Source organism: Phoca vitulina, unplaced genomic scaffold, assembly GCF_004348235.1.
Source record: "Phoca vitulina isolate PV1807 unplaced genomic scaffold, GSC_HSeal_1.0 scaffold11, whole genome shotgun sequence".
NCBI lineage: Eukaryota > Metazoa > Chordata > Mammalia > Carnivora > Phocidae > Phoca > Phoca vitulina.
This window is the reverse complement of record NW_022589714.1, coordinates 7509901-7530390: the sequence shown is the minus strand read 5'-3', so window position 1 is coordinate 7530390 and position 20490 is coordinate 7509901. Positions and strand designations below refer to the sequence as shown.

Here is a 20490-nt window from a genome sequence, read left to right as displayed (position 1 = left end):
AGAAGGCCCTAGGGAATTATTTTAGGAAAGCCTGTTTCCAGGGCCTCCCCGAGATCTACCCTGGAATCCGCCAGAGTGAGGCCCAGAGATCTATATTTGATAAAGCTCTCCAAGTACTGGATGATCATCCAGGTGTGGGAACCACTGTCACAGTGTTTCCTAAATGAATTGTTCTTCCACCTTCCATAGCTCTCCCTCTGTGCACAATGATGACGTTTGTCTTTTTCTTCCAGGGTAAATGTTTTCTCGGCTTCAACTGCCTTTATACATGTTCTTGTAAGCTACCTCAAGGACTCTGGTAATGAAAGTGGTGGTAAACTATCAAATACATACAGAGTATTTTTTTCAGTATTTTTCTAAAGTGGAAATACATTTTCGCAATAACATTGTTATAATACTGTTTTATGATGGTAAGAAATGAGTCAAATTTACAAAACTCTTGAGCATATGCAATCATTTTACAATTTGTGACAAAATCCAATTTTACATACTTCCTGAAAATTAGATACTATATATATATTTTTATTTATAATCCATTTCACAATGTAGGTTAGATCAATTTAATTCAACAAATTTTTATTGAGTCCAATCTTAGGCACACAGGATATAGAGTGAAGTCCTAGATTCTACCCTTCCTCAAAGAATTCATAATATACTAAGGAAGTCAGACATATAAAAAAATAGTGTGGAAAAGGTTCAGTATAAGGTGCTGAAGGAACACATTTGAGAAGGATTGACTCTCTCAGGGTGGGCAGATATGATAAAGAAATATTTCTTAGGGCGCCTGGGTGGCTCAGTCGTTAAGCGTCTGCCTTTGGCTCAGGTCATGATCCCAGGGTCCTGGGATCGAGCCCCGCATCGGGCTCCCTGCTCGGCAGGAAGCCTGCTTCTCCCTCTCCCACTCCCCCTGCTTGTGTTCCTGCTCTCGCTATCTCTCTCTCTGTCAAATAAATAAATAAAATCTTTAAAAAAAAAAAAAAAAAAAAGAAATATTTCTTAGAGGAGGTGACGCCTAGGTTGGGTTTTGAAGGGTAAGTTGAAGTTTTCCAACCTATCAGTGGGGAACCTGGGGGAGAGGAGGGCATCCATGGGAGGGGTGCAAAAGTACGTAAGTGGTGTGTTTAGGCTACAGTGAGTATTTAAGGATTGTTGCTATAGGAGATTAGCACCTCCTACTGGTGAGGAATGGCAAGAAATGAGGTTACCAAGCTAGACTTCGAGCCTTGAAAAGATTTTTGGATTTGAATGCAATGTTAGAGAGTTTTGACTTTAACCTTTAGTTGACCAGGAATTGATGCAGGTTTTTAAGTTAGAGAAATGTGATCAGATGGGCACTTGGGGAAGGAAACCTGGCAATACCCTTTAGGCTGGATTCGGGTGGGTTTGGGTGGGGATTAGACTAGAGGCAAAGAGCCCTGTGTAGAGGCCGCTGGAGTTGCTGTGCTAAGGAAGTGGTAGTGGGAATGGCAGGAGAGGGCAAGTCAGGCAGAATGCTCAGTATATTCAGTAGCCCACTGAATGCAGGAGAGAATTGAGGGTGTCATGTCACCCAGGTGGGAGACTTGGGAGCCTAGGTAGATGGTGAGACCACCAAGCAAGACAGAAAACTAGACTTGAGGAAAAAGACTGAGCTTATTTTTAGACATGTATGTTTAACATTTTTGTAGACTATCAGTAAGGTTGATAACATCCATACACAAAGAATGCAATGCCAAGAGAGTTAGGTAACAAACATACGTGGTTTTTTTAGTGAACTAACCCTTAGTTAACACATAACCACCCAGTAAGTCATTTAACTATATTTTATTCTGAACCCAATCACATAGCAACCATACCTTTGTCTCTGTTCTAAAAACTAAATGCTCCTTTTAATTTAGCTTTGAAGCCATAGCTTTGTTTTTCCCTGAGAAGAGATAGGTGTTCTAAAAATCTGGCCCTGAATTTACATCTGAAATATTTCGTACACGGTCACAACTCCATTTCCTGTTTTCAATAGAGTGACAAATCCACGTGATCCAAAATAGCAGAGAGTTTAAAAAACAATTCCAAATTTCCTTGGGATATACTTTTAAGTCTTTTCAGGCTGTAAAGTTTACTTCCTGTTTAGGTTTTACAAAGACAATTATAAATTATGAAATTAGTTGACTTACCCCAGAGGTGTTCTCTACTCTGAAAGAGAGAAACGAACCATGGGATGTTTGGGTGTGTTGGAGATGAATCTAGTACTCAAGATTGGGTTAACAGCAGAGGAGACCATCATGAAAAGATGACTGTGTACCCCTCGCCTGGCTGGGAAGGGACCCTTCTAGGTCCTGACCCTTCTGGGTGCTGCTTTCTGCAGGCCTGGCTTCTGTTGCAGGCTGCCATCTCTTGCAGCCATAGGCTTTTAATCCAAATTGTCTCGCTCTCGCAGCCCTGACGGCTACCACCTGCACATGTCGTGTTCCTTCTGGTTATATTTAACTTCGACAGTATCTTCCATCTCCAATCATCACTAAATAGTTCTAGCTTTTTTTAAAAATCACTGTCAAAGTATATTTATTAAACTTCTTGATCTCCAGATAAAAGACTTAATTCTATTATAAAGCATTTATCATGTCATCGTCTTCCATTTATGTTCTTAGAAAGTATCATTAGGTATTGGAAACTCTAAGAAGGATTCTCTAGGCGACTGAGTTGAACTCTGGTGGGTGTTGTGCCCTGCCTGGACACCCTTTCCAGCTGACACACTCATCCCCCAGCTCTGTATTGAATTGTGAGTTGTATTTTTTTTTTTTTTTTTGAGAGAGACAGTGTAAACGAACGGGGGGTGGGGTCACAGAGGAGAGAAAATCTCAAGCTGACCCCCTCTTAGTGTGGAGCCTGATGCAGGGCTTATTCTCATGACCCTGAGATCACGACCTGAGGCAAAATCAAGAGTCGGACACTCAACCGACGAAGCCACCCAAGTGGCCCTTAATATTTTTATTTTTAAATGAATTAAAGACATTTGAAAGTTTCTCAATTTTAATTTCTAACATAGTAAGCATTGACAGATATAACCCATATAAATGAGAGCTTTTTGAGGGCCTCAAAAACAAGTGCCTAGGTGCAGAGCGAAACCAGTTTGAAGACCCGTCGTCTGTAAAGGAGTTGTAGGGCACCTATTACAGAGTCAGCTATAGAAGCCCTTTCTGTCTCAGAACTGTCTGAGCATGCGTGCGTGGGAATGAACTCAGGTGATGCAGCGCTGCTGTTCTGAGGCTTTAGCTAAGGTTAATGACCATATCACTAACTCACACACAGCTCCCTCATGTTTCCTCTCACAGAGGGGATCCAGATAACGTGTGCAGTAGTGAAATCTGTCAGCAAGGCTATGAGAAATTGAAATTTTCTTAAAGCCTGAGAGGATTAACAATAAACTACCACAAAACCCACTGCCTTGAAAATAGAGACCAATGTGACTTCTCAACTAAGATGACCCTGATTTTTATTTTGAACCAGTACTTCCACACAAGAAACACTATGTTAATCACTGCCACCAGAGCATGCCCCTCTTCCACCAACAAAAATTTGGGGCTATATTATTAAAGGTGTCTACCTAAGAGGCAGAAGGAGGCCTTCACACAATTTATCTTTCTGTGACTTTCCATTTCTCTTTTTATGTTGTACTCCTTTCCTCCTCTTGCAAACCCCACGACTCCTCCAAAAAAGTCTTTGGTCTTTATTCTTTTTTTTTTTTAAAGTACAACAAATAACACAAAAGTGAACAAAGGAGACACTTAATATAGAGAGAACCACTTGCAACCATTATACCAAATAAAAAGTGACTCAAAATCTTCAACCCAAGATGAGTTTTTAATTGATATTAGTTCTTCTGTTAGGATGAGCTGACAGCTATTAAAACTCTAACATTTGACAATAAATGTCCATAGGAGAGTTACTCTTTAGGAATTAGAAATTGGTATTAGCTCAGCAGTGTCCAGGTAAGTGAGGACACCTCTAAGAACTAGTATACTTGTATTCATCCCAAACACTTACCGGCACCCACTGACGTGCTAGTTCCTGAGGGTATGAACAGGAGATGTTTCCTGCCTTTGAGGCTCACAACTGGCCAGAGGATGCCGCTGTCACAGATGATTATAATATAATATGTTAAGTGCCATAAGGGTTGATAAGAGTAGGGTGGGGAGCCATGACAGACAAGTAGGATTTAGCTGCACTGCTGGAGTTGGTGAGGTCATGTCAGGCAGAGGGCCCTGTGTGAGCCAGCAAAGTGCTCGGTGTCCCCTTGCCCCAGGAGTGGTGTGGTGATGCAGAGAACAGTGTGCCTGTGCCCACATCCTCATGCATGCAGAGGACGGGGCTGAGCCGGAGGTGAGGCTAGGGAGGCAGGCTCACGTGTGGAAGAACATCATGGCTAAACTGGACCTGTGTTGAAAATTATCCAGAGAGACTCATTTTTTAAGTACCCAGAGGACCTCATTCAGCATCTCATCTATATGACAATTGTACAAGGACCACCAAGAACCTCAATGCGGCAAGGTTCAAGTGTCAGATTTAAAAATAATGCTCTTGCAGTTTCACCTATTGAGAATTTATACCACTGAATGGGCCATTCAATGAAGAGAAAAAGCTTATTAAAAAATACAGTATTAAACTTAAAATTAAAGTCTAAAACACACTTCTGTTACAATATGCCTACAGAGTAATATATGACCAAAATGTAATCTACAAAAATCATAATACATAATCAGATACTAGCTTCTGAAAGTTAGTCCTCGAGATACAAATCCTAGTTAGTGAAGGGCAAGAGAGTTTTAGAAATAAGGATATGCTTGTAGCTGAGAAAGAAATACTTCTATTTGAGATTGGACTACTTTTTGAGTCATGGTCACAATCGAGTTACAGGCATAAAGTCAGCCCGTTTTCTAGATTTGTGTGTCTGAGTTTATGGGCAGGCAAGTGTGTGTGTAAACTATAATCTAAAGTCTTATTATTCTTCAACTTTCACGGAGAATTCTCACAAAACTATTATAGGAGTTGCAGAAAGTTCATCCTTTTCTTTTTTGAAATATGGAATTTCAGTTTATCTGACAGCAACCAGAGTCCCCAGTTTAATGACAGCTAAACTGTTTCTTCCCCTTATTTTTAATTTATTGTAAAATAATCAGAACTATGTTGGCATGAACAGCATTTCTCACTGTGAATGTTTTTCAAATTTTCAATATTTTGTATATGCTGTGTGTCATTTGAAACAGACATTTTCTCTAAAAAATAATTGAAAAGAGAAAGATTATGTTTGCATTTCTTTGTTCAAGGTGTTTATTGCATCTCAGAGGGCGTACATGCACTGGGTTTTTAAACTGAAATAGAAAGAAATGCCATTTTGAAATTGGTTTTAGGTAATTTTTCCCCATTACAGTGTATGTTATCCCCACAGTAAATTCAGATACAACCACTTTTAAATGGTACCATACATCTATTAAATAATTTGAAAAATAGGCAAACACCTTTCCAACCCAATATGCTTTTACAAAGAGCTGCCAAGCCACTAGCAACACTGATCAACAGTGACCTCATTTATGCATCAAAATCTTAAGCCAAGCCATCAGCACACACAGAATGACAACAAATTAAAAATTAAAGAATACAGTATGTACAGTAAAGGATACAAGTCTCTGAATTAGTTTAAATTCTAATCACAATGGTACAACAAAACCTACTTTGAGCTCAATTGAGGCATGGAAGAACACTAGTCTACAGAACACACAAAGAAATACTAAATTAACAGATGTACATAAAACCCACAATAAAATAAAAATATTTGCAGTAATCTTTAAATTACACATATACCTTGGGGTGTCTTCATAATCATTTGAGTAGCACATCTCTAATTGCATTTTCACGGATGGGATAGAAACGGACCCTTTACTTTTCAGTGCATTTAATCAAGAATGAATAAATAGGTCAATTTAGATGCAAAACCTGTCAAATATAATCAAAATATACATTTTAATATAGCAGTGATTAAATATGGAATTCTTTCCATATGATTTTTTCATTCTTGATAAGGTAGCTTCAAGGAGAAATATTTATTATGGATGTTAACCCTTATACTTTTTTTAAAACAAAATTTCTTAACATATACAGTGCCACAAAAATAAACATTTCTCACAACAGTTGAAGTTCCTGTGATTGGAAAAATGTACTGCACACCGAAAAAGTTTTGTATATTTAAGAGTGTTTTCCTTACTATTTGATATTATCACACCATGTTTGTAACAGAGATACAGAGAAAAAGAGAATTTATGGGGAGAGTTTAGGTTTGTCCAAAAGTCATATATACATCAAAGCCCTCAAAAACACAGACACATCTTTCCAACTGGCTCACCACACAACAGCTGCATCATCCGTCCATGGGCGAGGTCCAGAAAAGCACTAAAGGCATCAGAAACATCCATTCATTGTTTTTACATCGTACAACACACAAAGAACCCAAATACACTACAATTTTGAGATAGGGATAACAGCTAAGGTAGTACACATTCCTAATGTTCACTTTCACAGCTGTGCTACACATTTTGGAAGAGAAGTTACGAGTAAGCATTGGGTTCGGTACTGGTGGCTCACTTTGAAACTCTGAGCATCAATTTTATTTGAAGTCTCCAAACTCATTATTTTTTTTCCTATTCAGTCACAAAAATCGCAGCTGTAAAGATAAAAAGCACTTGAATTAGAAAACAACATGACACACTCCTCAAACATATTACCTCCCTTGCATTTTCACCTCACAGTTACTATGAAAAATCTTCACGCAAAAGGTTTCTTTATAACAAATTCACATTTATACACTTTTCACGATTCTCTGCTTCAAGTTTCAGCCGGGAAGAAATTTTTAGGAAAACTTTTAACGTAAAGTTTCATTTTAGATAAAAATTGTAGCAGCAAAATTTCGAAATGTGGATACTTACTAGAAATCTCAGTAGTGAGACATTTACTATTAAATAAGAACAGTTCGCCTTTTAAAAAGGGCAGGGGGGGAAAGAATGACAGCAATTTTCATTATTTTTGGCTTTTTTTTTTTTCAGTTACGGTGTTCAGTGAGTCACTCAACAGTTGAACAAGTAACAGAAGAGAGGAGGAGGGAGATAATCCATGGTGACAGTGCCTTTTTGGGAACGTCACTCCCCCTTCCTCTGTCCCCAGGAACACCAGTCCCTGCTTCCCCAGTCATCCCTGCCAGGGAATCTGCCTGGGGTGAAGGCTTAGCCACGTGGGGAACTCTTTTTCATAAATTAGTCTGTGTCTGACTCCCTTTTGACTGTGAACCTCTGAGGGCTATGTCGAGCATCTCTGCTCCAGGTGCTTCTCAGAGCTCCTGGCACACCAGGAGAGCGTATTTACTGAGTGAGAGGTGGATGAAGGGTTGCTCCCTGCAGTATCCTTAGTCAGCCCTGAACCTTTAGTAGCTAAGTGCTCATTGTCTCACTTATGCCTACACCAACCCAGTCCGACCCAACACAGAATAGAAAAGTCAGGCACAAGGAGCAATTACTTGACTGAGATATCAAAGCCTCAAAATGATAAACTCATTAACCTTGTATAAGAAAAAACAAATCATAAAGTAATTGAATCCACAAAAATCTTAGTATGCAGTAGAGAAAGTTTAAAAATATATTTATGTATAGGATGTACGAAGCATAATAAAAATTACATTGGACAGTGGTCCCAAAACTTTGACACTTGTACTCTTCCCTCCAGTGTGTGACCTTGAGCAAACCACTCAATGCCAAGGATCAGTTCCTTTAGCTGTGAAATGGAGACAAAAAGTATCTGGCTAGTTTATGTCACAGGGTTTGATTTCCCACTGAGACGACCAAAGGAGTTCATGACTAGGAAGTGGGGATGAAAAGTACTGTGTAATGGAAAAGCAGCATTATTATTGTTTATCCCCTTTCTGCAAGTACTTGTTGAGAATCTACCCACTGTGTTAGGTGCTGGGGTTAGCAGTAAACTTTTTTCCTTTATCAGTTTCCTTCCATAAGTCCATTATTAGTCATGTCATAAATCATCTTAGAAATTTAAAACTAGAATGTTAGAAATTTAAGATTCTGCTTAAGTGCAGAAGCTGCAAGGGGTAACAATCTAAGCTTTATTTGATGAGGCCAAGTAAGGATAAACAAAAAAATACAATTTTGTAGCCAAGTATATTCTTAGATGCTTTCTAAATGCAATGTAATAGATGTTAGCTTTTTATAAATTCCTGTCATCAGGTAATGGTAATTTTCTAATTTACCAAGTAGCCTGGGCAACTTTTTGCTTTATCAGTAAAATCTTTGTGCTTCTCAGGACAACTTGGAGGTTTTTCCCTCTCTTAGTTTTGTAAATTAATCAAGATTTTAAAAAACTTATTGATCATTCATTGACAGCTTTAATACTGATTTAAAAAGTAAAAACACTCAAGTTGTTGTTGTTTTTATTATTTACATGTGTTCAAAGAACAGAAGTACAAATATCATATCTGAAATAGCTAAGCATTACAAGGTCATTATTATAAGCCCACAGGAAAAGCTCAATATTAGATACCTTAAATTGTTTACAAGAAATCCTTGATGTTAAGATCCGCTAATGGGTCCTTTGCTGGAGGTTTCTTGGGACTCTGAGTGGCAGGTGTAGGGCTTGGAGAAAGCTAGTGGGGATAAGCCAGCCCAAGACAGCAGAAACAGAAATCAAACAGAGAGACAGGTAAGCATTAGGCAGAGCACATACCACAGAAAACAAACATGCAGAAGATCAGATGGCTAAAGGTTTACAAAATCTACTTCGTTCTACTTAGCCACAGTGTTGTTTAATTTTGGTTTCATAAAGTACACTTCAAATGATCTTTGGCTTTCTTGAAATTCTCTGACATCAGATTTAGCCAAAGTAATATTTGAGGACTCTGGTACAACCATATGGATATGAGTTAGGGAAGATGTAGAAAACTAGTCACATTCAGATACTATGAATATAGAATACAATAACACAACAATCAATTGCTCTACACAAAAGCATTTTTACTTTGAGTTATTAGTACCACTAAACTAATAAAGGAATTTTAATGACTTTTCCTTGTAGTGAGAGTGAGTTTGAGGGAAAAACTGAAAGGAAATAACTTGCAGAAAGTCACTTAAGAAATTACTTTAAATTATTAACTAAATATAGAATTTCACATGAAGTATTTTAAACGAAAACCAGTCAAGTTTGGGGGCACTGTTTGTTTCAGATGGAAAAGAGTTTCCCAGGTGTGATTGTCATAAAATTCCAATATTGCCAATCCAGCTTGTAGAGAAGACTAATTACTAAATGCTATAGGAAAGAACCATATTGCACTTGCTAGCAAAAGCAACAAAGAATTAACTTACCTTGTTTCTGTTTAATTAATACCTAAATTATTTTACTGTGTGACAGACATAGCGGAAGCAGGCTTTTGCAGGAGTGTTAGGCTATGAAGCCTTGAGAAAGGTCATGTGATCTGTATAGAGTAATAATTGACATGGATTCTTTGAGTCTAATTCTTCTCCTATGCTTGTGCCTGGTAGAAATCTCAAAAATCTGGGATTATGGGGGTAGAGATGTATGTTTTTATTGGTTCAGTAAATAGAGCTCCAGAAATAAAGATTTTTAGATTTGTTCCTATGTCCAGAAACTATTGACTGGACTGCATTACCTATCGATCAAATTTCCATTTTTTAAAACAGGAATCATTCTTCATAGAAAGATCAGAAAAAATAAATGCAAGGGTTGAAGTTATTTGGAAGGTAAGAAACTCAAGAGTTGAGGGGCGCCTGGGTGGCTCAGTCTGTTAAGCATCTGCCTTCGGCTCAGGTCATGATCTCAGGATCCTGGGATGGAGCCCTGCATGGGGCTCCCTGCTCTGTGGGAAGCCTGCTTCTCCCTCTCCCTCTGCCTGCCGCTCCCCCTGCTCGTGCTCTTCCGCTCTCTTTCTCCCTCTCTTTCTGACAAATAAATAAATAAAATCTTAAAAAAAAAAGAGAAATGTAAGAGTTGATTCATTAATAATTTGGTGAGATGACAACATCATGAAGGATGATACCAACCAATTGAGATATAGTGGAATAGTCCAGTAATCAGTAATGGAAAACAGTATTTTGTTTTCTGAACTTATAAAATCATATTTATTTTACTATTTAGTATAATCACCTCTGCTGCTTCTCTGATACAGGAAATAAGACAGTTGTTTTTTGTTTTGTTTTGTTTTGTTTTTAGAGAGGGAGGGAGGGTCAGAGAGAGAGGGAGAGAGAGAATCTTAAGTAGGCTCCACACCCAGTGCAGAGTCTGACCTGACACAGGGCTTGATCTCATAACCCTGAGATCAGGACCTGAGCCCAAATGAAGAGTCGGATACTTAACTGACTGAGCCACCCAGGCACCCCTACAATCTAAAACTTTTATAAATACGGCATACCATTTCCTAAATTAAAACACTACTTTCATCATATTATCTATTTTTCATTCTTTGAATTAAGTAAACTGATGCTATGTAACACTGGTATCATGCAAGAAAAACAGCTACTTTAATAAAATTGTGTTAATTTATTTCTAAAGCTTTTAGCACATAAAATACAATAAAATTTTTAAAACCTTAATATTATTCTTCCAAGTTAATAAAAACAGAAATGTCCTGCCTTTTTTCAAAAAGGTGTTAAATAATCATAGATGTATTCAACCATCAAGGAGACATTCATAATAAATGAGATCCTTCTTAGAATTTAAATATATCTAGATTAAATTTAACCCCGACTATTACCCCCTAAACCTTCCTCACTCCCCTCAGAAACAATATGAGGCAGAGTTCATTAGACTCAGAGCAGACTAGAAAATTACTCATGAAGCCAGTGCTCTGAGTATAGCCTTGAAGGCTAGGGTTTCTCACATTCTAAATTTATCTCTTTGAACACCCACCATTCTCTCTTCTGGTCACTGTGGCTTTTGAAGGGTTAAAGAAGCTGAAAGTGAAATTTGGGAAGAGGCAGACAATAGATTTTGGAGATGATTAAAGGAAGCAAAAGGGATTAAAGTATACTCAGAGTTCAAAGTAGGAATCCTATGGATAACAATATAAACATCCATTTGGTGAGTTAAAAATATCACAGAAGTGGGGCACCTGGTGGCTCAGTTGGTTGAGCATCTGACTCTTGATTTCAGCTCGGGTCATGATCTCGGGGTTGGGAGATCAGTCCTGTGCAGCAGGTGGTCTATTTGAGATTCTTTCCCTCTGCCCCTCTCCCTGCTCCCTCCTCTCAAAATAAAAAAAATAAATCTTTAAAAAAATATTATAGAAGTGAAACCATTTACTGATACCATTGTAATATATTTGAGCTTTTTGTTTTGGTTTGCTGGGCACGGTGCTAGTAAAGTCATAAAGTGATGTTCTGACTCCATCCGAGTCAGTTTCTCATGGTAAAAACCTCTTTGGTTCTACCTATACCTCCACCTTGGCCAGGCAATTTACAAAAGGAATCAAGAACTGGTTACTCATCAACATGACTATCACTATTGGCAGCAAAACATTTCAACAAAGTGTATGTGTTTTACCATTTTGGTAGTAAGAAATTCGGCCTCATCTAAAGAGAGGTTTGTCCTCTGTCCTGGATCCTGGTAGGCAACCTCTAAACCCTCGGAATTTCCTGAGTAATAGGAATGTCTTTGTTATTCAGGGTGGGTTCTTGGAACCACACCTGATAGTTTATGCTAACAAGAGGACTGAGGGTGGGGACTAGCCAACCAGAAAGACCAACAATGTGATGAGAGCGTCAGGTCCTGGGGCCACATGATATCAGCCTGACTTTGAGTGAAGCTGGGGGGTTGGAGATTGAGTTCAACCACATGGGCAATAATTCAATCGATCATTCCTACATAAGGAAACTTCGATAAAAACTCTGCACGCTAAAGTGCAGGTGAGCTTCCTGGGTTGGCAACACTGCATGTATATTGCTACACACTGATGTCAGGTTGAGTAACACATCCTCGAGGACAAAGAAGCATCATGCTTGGAACCCTCCCAGTTCCAGACTTCACTCACATCCCTTCTTTTGGCTAGATCTAATTTGTATCTTTTCACTATAATAAAAATGCAATAAATTTCATGCTTTCCTGAGTTCTGTAAGTTGTTCTAAGATATTGAGAACCTTCAAATCTGTAGGCAGCTGGTCTGAAGTGAAGGGGGAGCCCTTGGGACTCCCAAACCTGTGGCTGGTGTCTGAGGTGCACGTAGTCTTGTAGGGACTGCTCCCTTAGACTCTGCAGTTTGGCAAACCCATTGCTGTTAGCCTCACAATTCTTGGGCACAACTGACAGCCTGGAGGAGGGTGTCCCTAATCTTGAGTTTAGCTAGTTCTGGGAACACATGATAAAACTATGGATCAGAAGTACTCATTTTTCTGAAATAAATGTGCAGATACTTTAAATGTCTAGTTGTCCTCAGGAACTATTCTGAATTAAGTAGGAGAGGAATGGAGGGACTTAGGAGAGTGAGTTACTTCTATCATTTTCCTCCAAACCTCACACTATTGCTAATCTGTCTCCCATGTTCCCCCTTTACTTTTTTTTTTTAAAGATTTTATTTATTTATTCATGAGAGAGAGCGAGAGAGAGATAGGCAGAGGGAGAAGCAGCCTCCCTCTGCTGAGCGGGGAGCCTGATGTGGACTCGATCCCAGGACCTTGGGATCATGACCTGGGCTGAAGGCAGAAGCTTAACCATCTGAGCCACCCAGGCGCCCTACCCCTTTACTTCTGAAGAAACAGATATGAGGATTATCTTAGGTAAAAACATTTCTAAACAGTTTGCCACATGGCAGTTTTATACTTACAATGTCATTATTTTAAGGACATTAAAAATACTGACCTGTGTGCCAGGTACAGCCGCAGCTCCAAAGGGTGGCCTCATCATGGGCTGTGCAAACATGACGGGCTGTTGAGGCATCATGGGCATGCCCGTCCCAGCAGGAGGCTGAAAAGGAAGAGCAGTTCACAGCATGAGTGGAATCCACTATGGGAATGCCTGACACTTAAGTCTTCAATGTTTCTGAAAATGTGTGAGGAAAGCAGGTCTGTGAGAAAGTATAACTTGTAATTTTGAATGATGGGTGCTGTGAGGCTGACAGATGGCAGAGAATCACCAAGGTGTAGTAGAAGCCTGGCTGGCTACATGGCATCCTTCTCCCAACCAGGCTTTGCTGGTGATTATTTGTCTTCTGTGAGCATAATTCTGAAGAGATAAAACCTTGTTTATTTATGGACCCTGGCCCTAAAATTTGCTAGTGATAAAAGTGATAAGTGGAAAGTCTGAGTACAGTGATTAAGAGTTTGATTTTGATGATTGAGCTAAGAATGTGTTTGGTAGATATTACTCCCAAAATGACAAAACTATATGCTACAGAAATTATTTTGATGACAGAATTTAAGTATTTTATAGCTGACTTTATCATGTCATGTGTAGACTTCTTAATGTCTAACACAGATGACTTAATTTTTTAAGTTATACATTACTGCATTTGGGGAAGAATTATATTCTGTAGCTGTATTCGTCAATCTGGGATTTGGCAAAGGCCTCAGAAATGTCAATTACAATGTCTAGCACAGGTGGCCACTCACCATTCCAAACCCTGCTCCAGGCTGTCCAACAGATGGGGCCCCGGCAACAGGAGGAACCGAACTGGCTGGAGGTACAGCTCCTTGCTACCAAAAAAACCCACAAAACACACACACACACACACACACACAACACCACCACCAACAAACAAAAAGAATCGACATAATTTGGTTTTAAAATAACAGAATATAATTTTAAAATGTATGCCCCTTTAAATACGTGTTGGCTATGTAAAGAAAAATATTTCAGTTTTAAATTTTAAAAAATGGCTCTAGCACCATGCCAGTGATATGAACAAGGTTACTAACTTGATGTTCATGGTCATGGTGCTATTTGGGCTCCCCAGCTTGCAGCCTGACAGCATTGGGCTTCCTTTCTACCTCCTTATAAGCTTCTCCTCTACCCTCACTGTAAATGAGTCAAATTTCTCTTTTCCTATCATTATATCCTCCTACAGGTACTGGGGTAGACATCTAAAGAATGTGTCTTCATTTACATATCAATGCTTGGTTTCTATCTGCCCCCATTTTTATTGTGTTTTAAGAGTGGGGGAGGGGCAGAGGGAGAGGGAAAGAGAGAATCTTAAGCAGGCTCCATGCCCAGCACCGCAGGGCTCGATCTCACAACCCTGAGATCATGACCTGAGCTGAAATCAAGAGTCGGACACTTAACCAACTGAGCCACCCAGGCGCCCCTTGCCTCCTCCCCCAATTTTAGATTCTCCTTTTCTGTGTTAGACTTCTCTCTTTTTGACTGCTATACATTTGCACAAGAGCCAAAATTAATTCCAAGTTTTAGGAAGCATTTAGAAGACTACACATAACAAAGCACAAATATCCCATTTCAGGTACAGGTTTGACAGTTTTCAGTCATACAACAGGTCCCCTAATATTTCCCTTATGTTTAAAACTAACCCTACTGCAATCCCTCAAACTTAACCATTAAAAGCAAAATCCTAATGAAAAAAGAAAATACTATAGTGATGTCAGCAAAAATGGTGAAGTAAGGAACTCTGAAACTCTCCCTAATCCATAAAATCAGTGGAAAAACAGTCAAAAGCTATTAGAACCAACTATTTTAGAACTCTGGAAACCAACAAAGCTTGCAGCAACCAAGAAAGTACTTACTCAAGAAAATCAGCTGGATCTTGGCAAGAATAGTGAGCTTTGTGGCATCTTAACTTACCCTAGTGTCATCCACTGTTCTCCAGCTCAGCTGTAGTCTTGAAAATAACAGCTTATATTCTTAGTAATAGTACCAGAGGGAGCAGAATATATTGAATTCTTTAATTTGTCTCATCTGGATGGCTCCCTGGAAAGACTGGCTCAAAAGGCTTGCCTTTGTCTTACCAAACTGGGAAAGCACCTAGTGTTAAAGTTGTTACCTGAAGCCACCCGTGGAAAACGTTTACAGGCAAATGTCTCAGTTGTTGCTGTCTGAAGCAATGGATAACAGGACAAATAGCAGACTAAACAAAAAGCTTGGAGGAAAGTCTGGAGAAGGAGATGTTTGGGGGATTAAGAGTTTAAAAAGCTCAGACATACTCCTGGGAATTCAGAAGTTCATGCACATGCCCAGGGTTGTGTGCATGCTCAGGAAAGACAGGAGAAGGCCTCTAGCTGACCCTGAGGCTTTGAGCAAGCAGTATGTGATTGTGATCGCTAAGGCAGAGTGGCAAACTGCCTGGTTGACTCTGAAGACATGCCTCAACACAACTCGAAGCCCCTCTACAAAGACTGGGAGATATTCTGGTTCAAGGAATTTCAAGAGTAGTTATCTAATCATTAGCTGACCACTTAGCTAAAGGAGCAGAGACCTTAATGGTCACACATAGTAAAGAACAGAGACTACAGAATTAGTTCAGAATGGTCACTCAACAAAAACACGAACAACAACTACAAAAAAGTAACCACAACAAACCTGTGGAGAAGAAGTAGAATCTGATCTCTAGAGTTGCCACATTATAATATTCAAAATGTCTAGGTTTCAACAAAAATATTCTGAGGCATATGAAGAAATAAGAACATATAGCCCATATGCAGGAGAAAGATCTCAAATCAATAACCTAAACTTCTACATTGAGGTACTAGAAAAAAGGAAACTAAACCCAAGGTAAGCAGAAGAAGGAAATAATAAATATGGGAGTAGAGACAAACAACAAAAACTGATTGAAGAAGTCATAAAAAATCTAAATAGATGTAAAGAAAAAGACTGTATCAGTAATCAAAAAACTTCCATCAGTAATCAAAAAAGCCCTAAACCATATGATAATTTCAATAGCTGTAGAAAAAGCATTTGATAAAATATAGTATCTGTTGATGATAAAAACTCTCAACTAAGTTTAGAGGGAATATACATAATATACATACATACATACATATATAGAATATATACATACATGCATATATATAATATATACAGTAAAGGCCATATATGAAAAACCTACAGCTAACATCATACCAACTGGTGAAAAACTGAAGGCTTTTTCTCTAAGACCAGGAGCAAGACAAGGATGTCCACTCTCATCACTTTTATTCAACATAGTACTGAACATCCTAGCTGCAGCAACCAGACAAGAAAAAGAAATAAAAGGTGTTCAGATTGGTAAGAGAGAAGCAAAATGTTTAGCATTTGCAGAAAATATGATACTATATACAGAAAACCCTAAAGACCCCACAAAAACACCATTAGAACTGATAAATGAATTCAGTAAAGTCACAGCATACAAACTCAATATACAGAGATCTGCTGCATTTCTCTAAACTAATAATGAAGTAGCAGAAAGAGAAATTAAGAAAACAGTTGCACCAGAAAGAAGAAAATACCTGGAATAAATTTAATCAAGGAAGTGAAAGGTCTATTCTCTGAAAACAATAAGACATTGATGAAAGAAATTGAAGATGATATAAACACATGGAAAGATAGACCTTGCTCATGGATTGGAAGGGTTAATATTATTAAAATGTCCATAATACTCAAAGCCATCTACAGATTCAATGCAATTCTTATAAAAAACTAATAGTATTTTTCACATAACTAGAACAAATAATACTAAAATTTGTATGGAACTACAAAAGACATCAAATAGGCAAAGCAATCTTGAGAAATAAGAACAAGACTGGAGGTACCATAATTCCAGATTTCAAGATACACTACAAAGCTAGAGTAATCAAAACAGTAGGGCACTGACACAAAAAACAGATACAGAGATACACAGATCAATGGAATGGAACAGAGAGCCCAGAAATAAACCAGAAATTAATCTGTGACAAAGGAGGCAAGAATATACAATGGGGAAAAGACAGTGTTTTCAATAAATGGTGTTGTGAAAACTGGACAGCTACATGCAAAAGAATGAAACTGGACCACTGTCCTATATCATTCACAAAAATAAACTCAAGTGGATTAAAGACCTAAATGTGAGACCTGAGACCATAAAACTCCTAAAAGAAAGCATAAGCAGCAATCTCTTGGATATTGGCCTTAGGAACATATTTATGGATATGTCTCCTCAGGCAAGAGAAACAAAAGTAAAAATAAACTTGAGACTACACCAAAAAAAAAAAAAAAAAAATCAAAATCAACAAAACAAAAAGCAACCTAGTGAGTGAGAGAAGATATTTGCAAATAACATATCCAATAAGGGATTAATACTCAAAATATACAAAGAACTTACACAACTCAACACCAAAAAACCAATCTGATTAAAAAATGGGCAGAGGACCTGAATAGACATTTTTCCAAAGAAGACCTATAGACAGTGAACAGACACACGAAAAGATGCTCGACACCACTTACCATCAGGAAAAGGCAAATTAAAACCGTAATGAGATCTCACCTCACACCTGTCAGAATGGCTAATATCAAAAAGACAAGAGATAACTAGTGTTGGCGAGGATGTGGAGAAAGGGGAACCCTCATGTGCTGTTGGTGGGAATGTAAATGGGTGCAGTCACTGTGGAAAACAGTATGTAGGTTCCTCAGAAAATTAAACGTAGAAATATCATATGATCCAGTGATTCCACTACTATTTACCCAAAGAAAATGAAAACACGAATTCAAAAAGATACATGTACCCCTATGTTTATTACAGTATTATTTACAATAGCCAAGATATGGAAACAACCTAAGCATCCACCAAGAGATGAATGGATAAATAAAGAAGATGTGGAATACATATGAAATGGAATATTACACATCCATAAAAAAGAAAGATCTTGCCATCTGTGACAACACGGATAGACCTAAAAGGTATCTGCTAAGTGAAATAAATCAGAGAAAGACAAATACCACATGATTTCACTTAAATATGAAATCTAAAAACCAAACCAAATGAACAAACAAAAACACAGATTCTTACATATGAATAACTGGTAGTTGCCAGAGAGGAGGTGGGCAGGGATGAGCAAAATAGATGAAGGGGGTCAGGAGGTACAAACTTCTAGTTATAAAAAAAGTACAGCATAGGCAATATAGTCAACAATAAAAAACTTCCACCACAGAAAAGCCCAGAACCTGATGGCTTCACTGGTGAATCCTATTAAGTGTATAATGAAGAATTAATATCAATCCTCCTCAAGCATACAAAAAAGAAAAAAAGAAAGTGGGAGAACACTTTCTAATTATTCTCTGATGCCAGTATTGCCCTGATACCAAAGCCAGACAAGGACATTAGAAGAAGACTACAGACCAATATCCTTTATGAACCCTGAAGCAAAAATTCTTGACAAAATACTAGCATACCAAATCCAGCAGCATATTAAAAGAATTATATACCATGACCAAGTGAGATTTATCCCAGAAATGTAAAGTTTGCTCAATCAATGTAATACATCATATTAACAGAATAAAAGAAAAAACCCCACATAATCATGTTACTAGATGCAGAAAAAGCATTTGACAAAATCCAACACCCTTTCATGACAAAACAAACAAACACCACTCAACACACTAAGATTATAAGGGAATTCTTCAGCCTGAAAAAAGGCATCTGCAAAGAACGCATGGTTATCATCGTACTTAACGGTGAATGACTAAAAGCTTTCTCCTTAAGAACAAGACAAAGATGTAATGGAAGTTCTAGTTGTGGCAATCAGGTAAGAAAGAAAGAAACAGCATCCAGAAAGAAGAAAAGAAATTAAACAATCTCTATTTGTAGATGACATCACCTTATATATAGAAAATCCTTAGGAATTTATATACAAAAGAAACCATCAGAACTAATAAACAAGTTCAGCAAAGTTGCATGATATAACATCAATATACAAAACTCAGTGTAGTGTTTGCTATCAATGAACAATCAAAAAATACAATTATAATTCATTTACAGTAGCACTAAAAATAAAGTACTTAGAAATAAAATTAAGAAAAGAAATACAAGACTTGGGGCACATGGCTGGCTTAGTTGGAAGAGGGATGTCAGAGTTGTGGGTTCAAGCCTCATGTTGAGTATAGAGATTACTAAAAAAAAAATAAACTTAAAAAAAAAAGGACAAGACTTGTTGAGATATTGTTAAACAATTTGTTAAAGCACTGCTGACATCCAAAACTTAGATAAATAGACATCCTGTGTCCAAGGATTAGAAAACTTAATATTAAGATGGCAATATTTCCTAATTGCTTAGATTTAGTACAATCCCTATTAAAATTTCAACTTCTTTTGGAAAAATGGACAACTGGAGCCTAAAGTTTATATGGAAATGCAAGAGATCCAGAATAGCCAAAACAATCTTGAAAAAGAAGAACAAATTTGGAGAACTTACACTTCCTGGATTCAAAATTTACTACAAAGCTACATCGAAACACGTCTGGCATAAGGACAGACATATAAATCAGTACAACAGAATAAAGAGTCTGGAAATAAATTCATACACCTATGGTCAATTGATTTTTGACAAGGATGCCAAGACCAATAAGTGAAGAACAGTTTTTTAAATAAATGGTTTTGGGAAAACTGGATTTCCACATGCAAAATAATGAATTTGGACCCCTATGTCACACCACATATGAAAATGAGTCTAAAATAGTGAAAGAGCTAATGTAAGAGATAAAACTATACAACTCTTGGAAGGAAACATAAGTGTAAATCTTCAAGACCTTGGATTAGGCAATGGTTTCTTAAATATGACACCAAGAGCACCAAGCAACAAAAACAGAAATAGATAAGCTGGAGTTTATCAAAGTTTATCAAATTTATCAAATGACACTATCAAGAAAATAAAAAGACAACTCATAGAATACGAGAAAATATTTGCAAATCATATATTTAATAAGTATCTAGTATCCAGAGTACATAAAGATCTCTTAGAACTCAACAATAAAAAGACAACCCAAACATAAAATGGGCAAAGGATGTGAAGACATTTCTCAAAAAAAAAAAAAAAAAATACTAATGGCCAAGAAGCACATGAAAAAATGCTCAACATCATTTGTCATTAGGGAAATGCATATCACAACCACAAATGATACCTTACATATTGCTGGTGGGAATGTAAAATGAATTGGCTGCTGTGGGAAGGTTTGGCAGTTCCTCAAAAAGCTCAACAGAGGGTTACTCATGAGCCAGCAATTCCATTCCTAGGTATATGCCCAAGACAACTGAGGACATATATTCACATACAAACTTCTATACAAATAATAGAAGTATTCTTCATAATAGCCAAAAAGTGGAAACAACACAAATGCCCATCAGTTGATGAATGTGGTATATCCAAACCATGGATTACTCAGCCATAAAAAGGAATGAAGTACTGATACATGCTACAACATGGATAACCTTGAAAACGCTGTGCTAAGTGAAAGAAGCCAGGCACAAAACCCTCCATATTATAGGAGTCTGTTGATATTGAATAC

The 20490-nt window shown here is 37.7% G+C and overlaps 1 protein-coding gene across 7 annotated transcripts in view; it reads right to left on the bottom strand.

The window, feature by feature from the left end:
- Window positions 1-5280: 5280 nt before the first annotated feature.
- Window positions 5281-20490, bottom strand: part of SNAP91 (synaptosome associated protein 91) — a 144851-nt gene continuing 129641 nt past the window's right edge. For all 7 annotated transcript variants that reach the window (XM_032409348.1, XM_032409343.1, XM_032409349.1 and 4 more), the window contains 4 exons: window positions 13641-13724; window positions 12892-12996; window positions 8569-8671; window positions 5281-6691 (listed from right to left, as the gene is read on the bottom strand). In XM_032409348.1, the coding sequence (XP_032265239.1) occupies window positions 8579-8671; window positions 12892-12996; window positions 13641-13724 (282 nt within the window). In that variant the 3' untranslated portion in view covers window positions 5281-6691; window positions 8569-8578. The remainder of the gene's footprint in view (window positions 6692-8568; window positions 8672-12891; window positions 12997-13640; window positions 13725-20490) is intronic.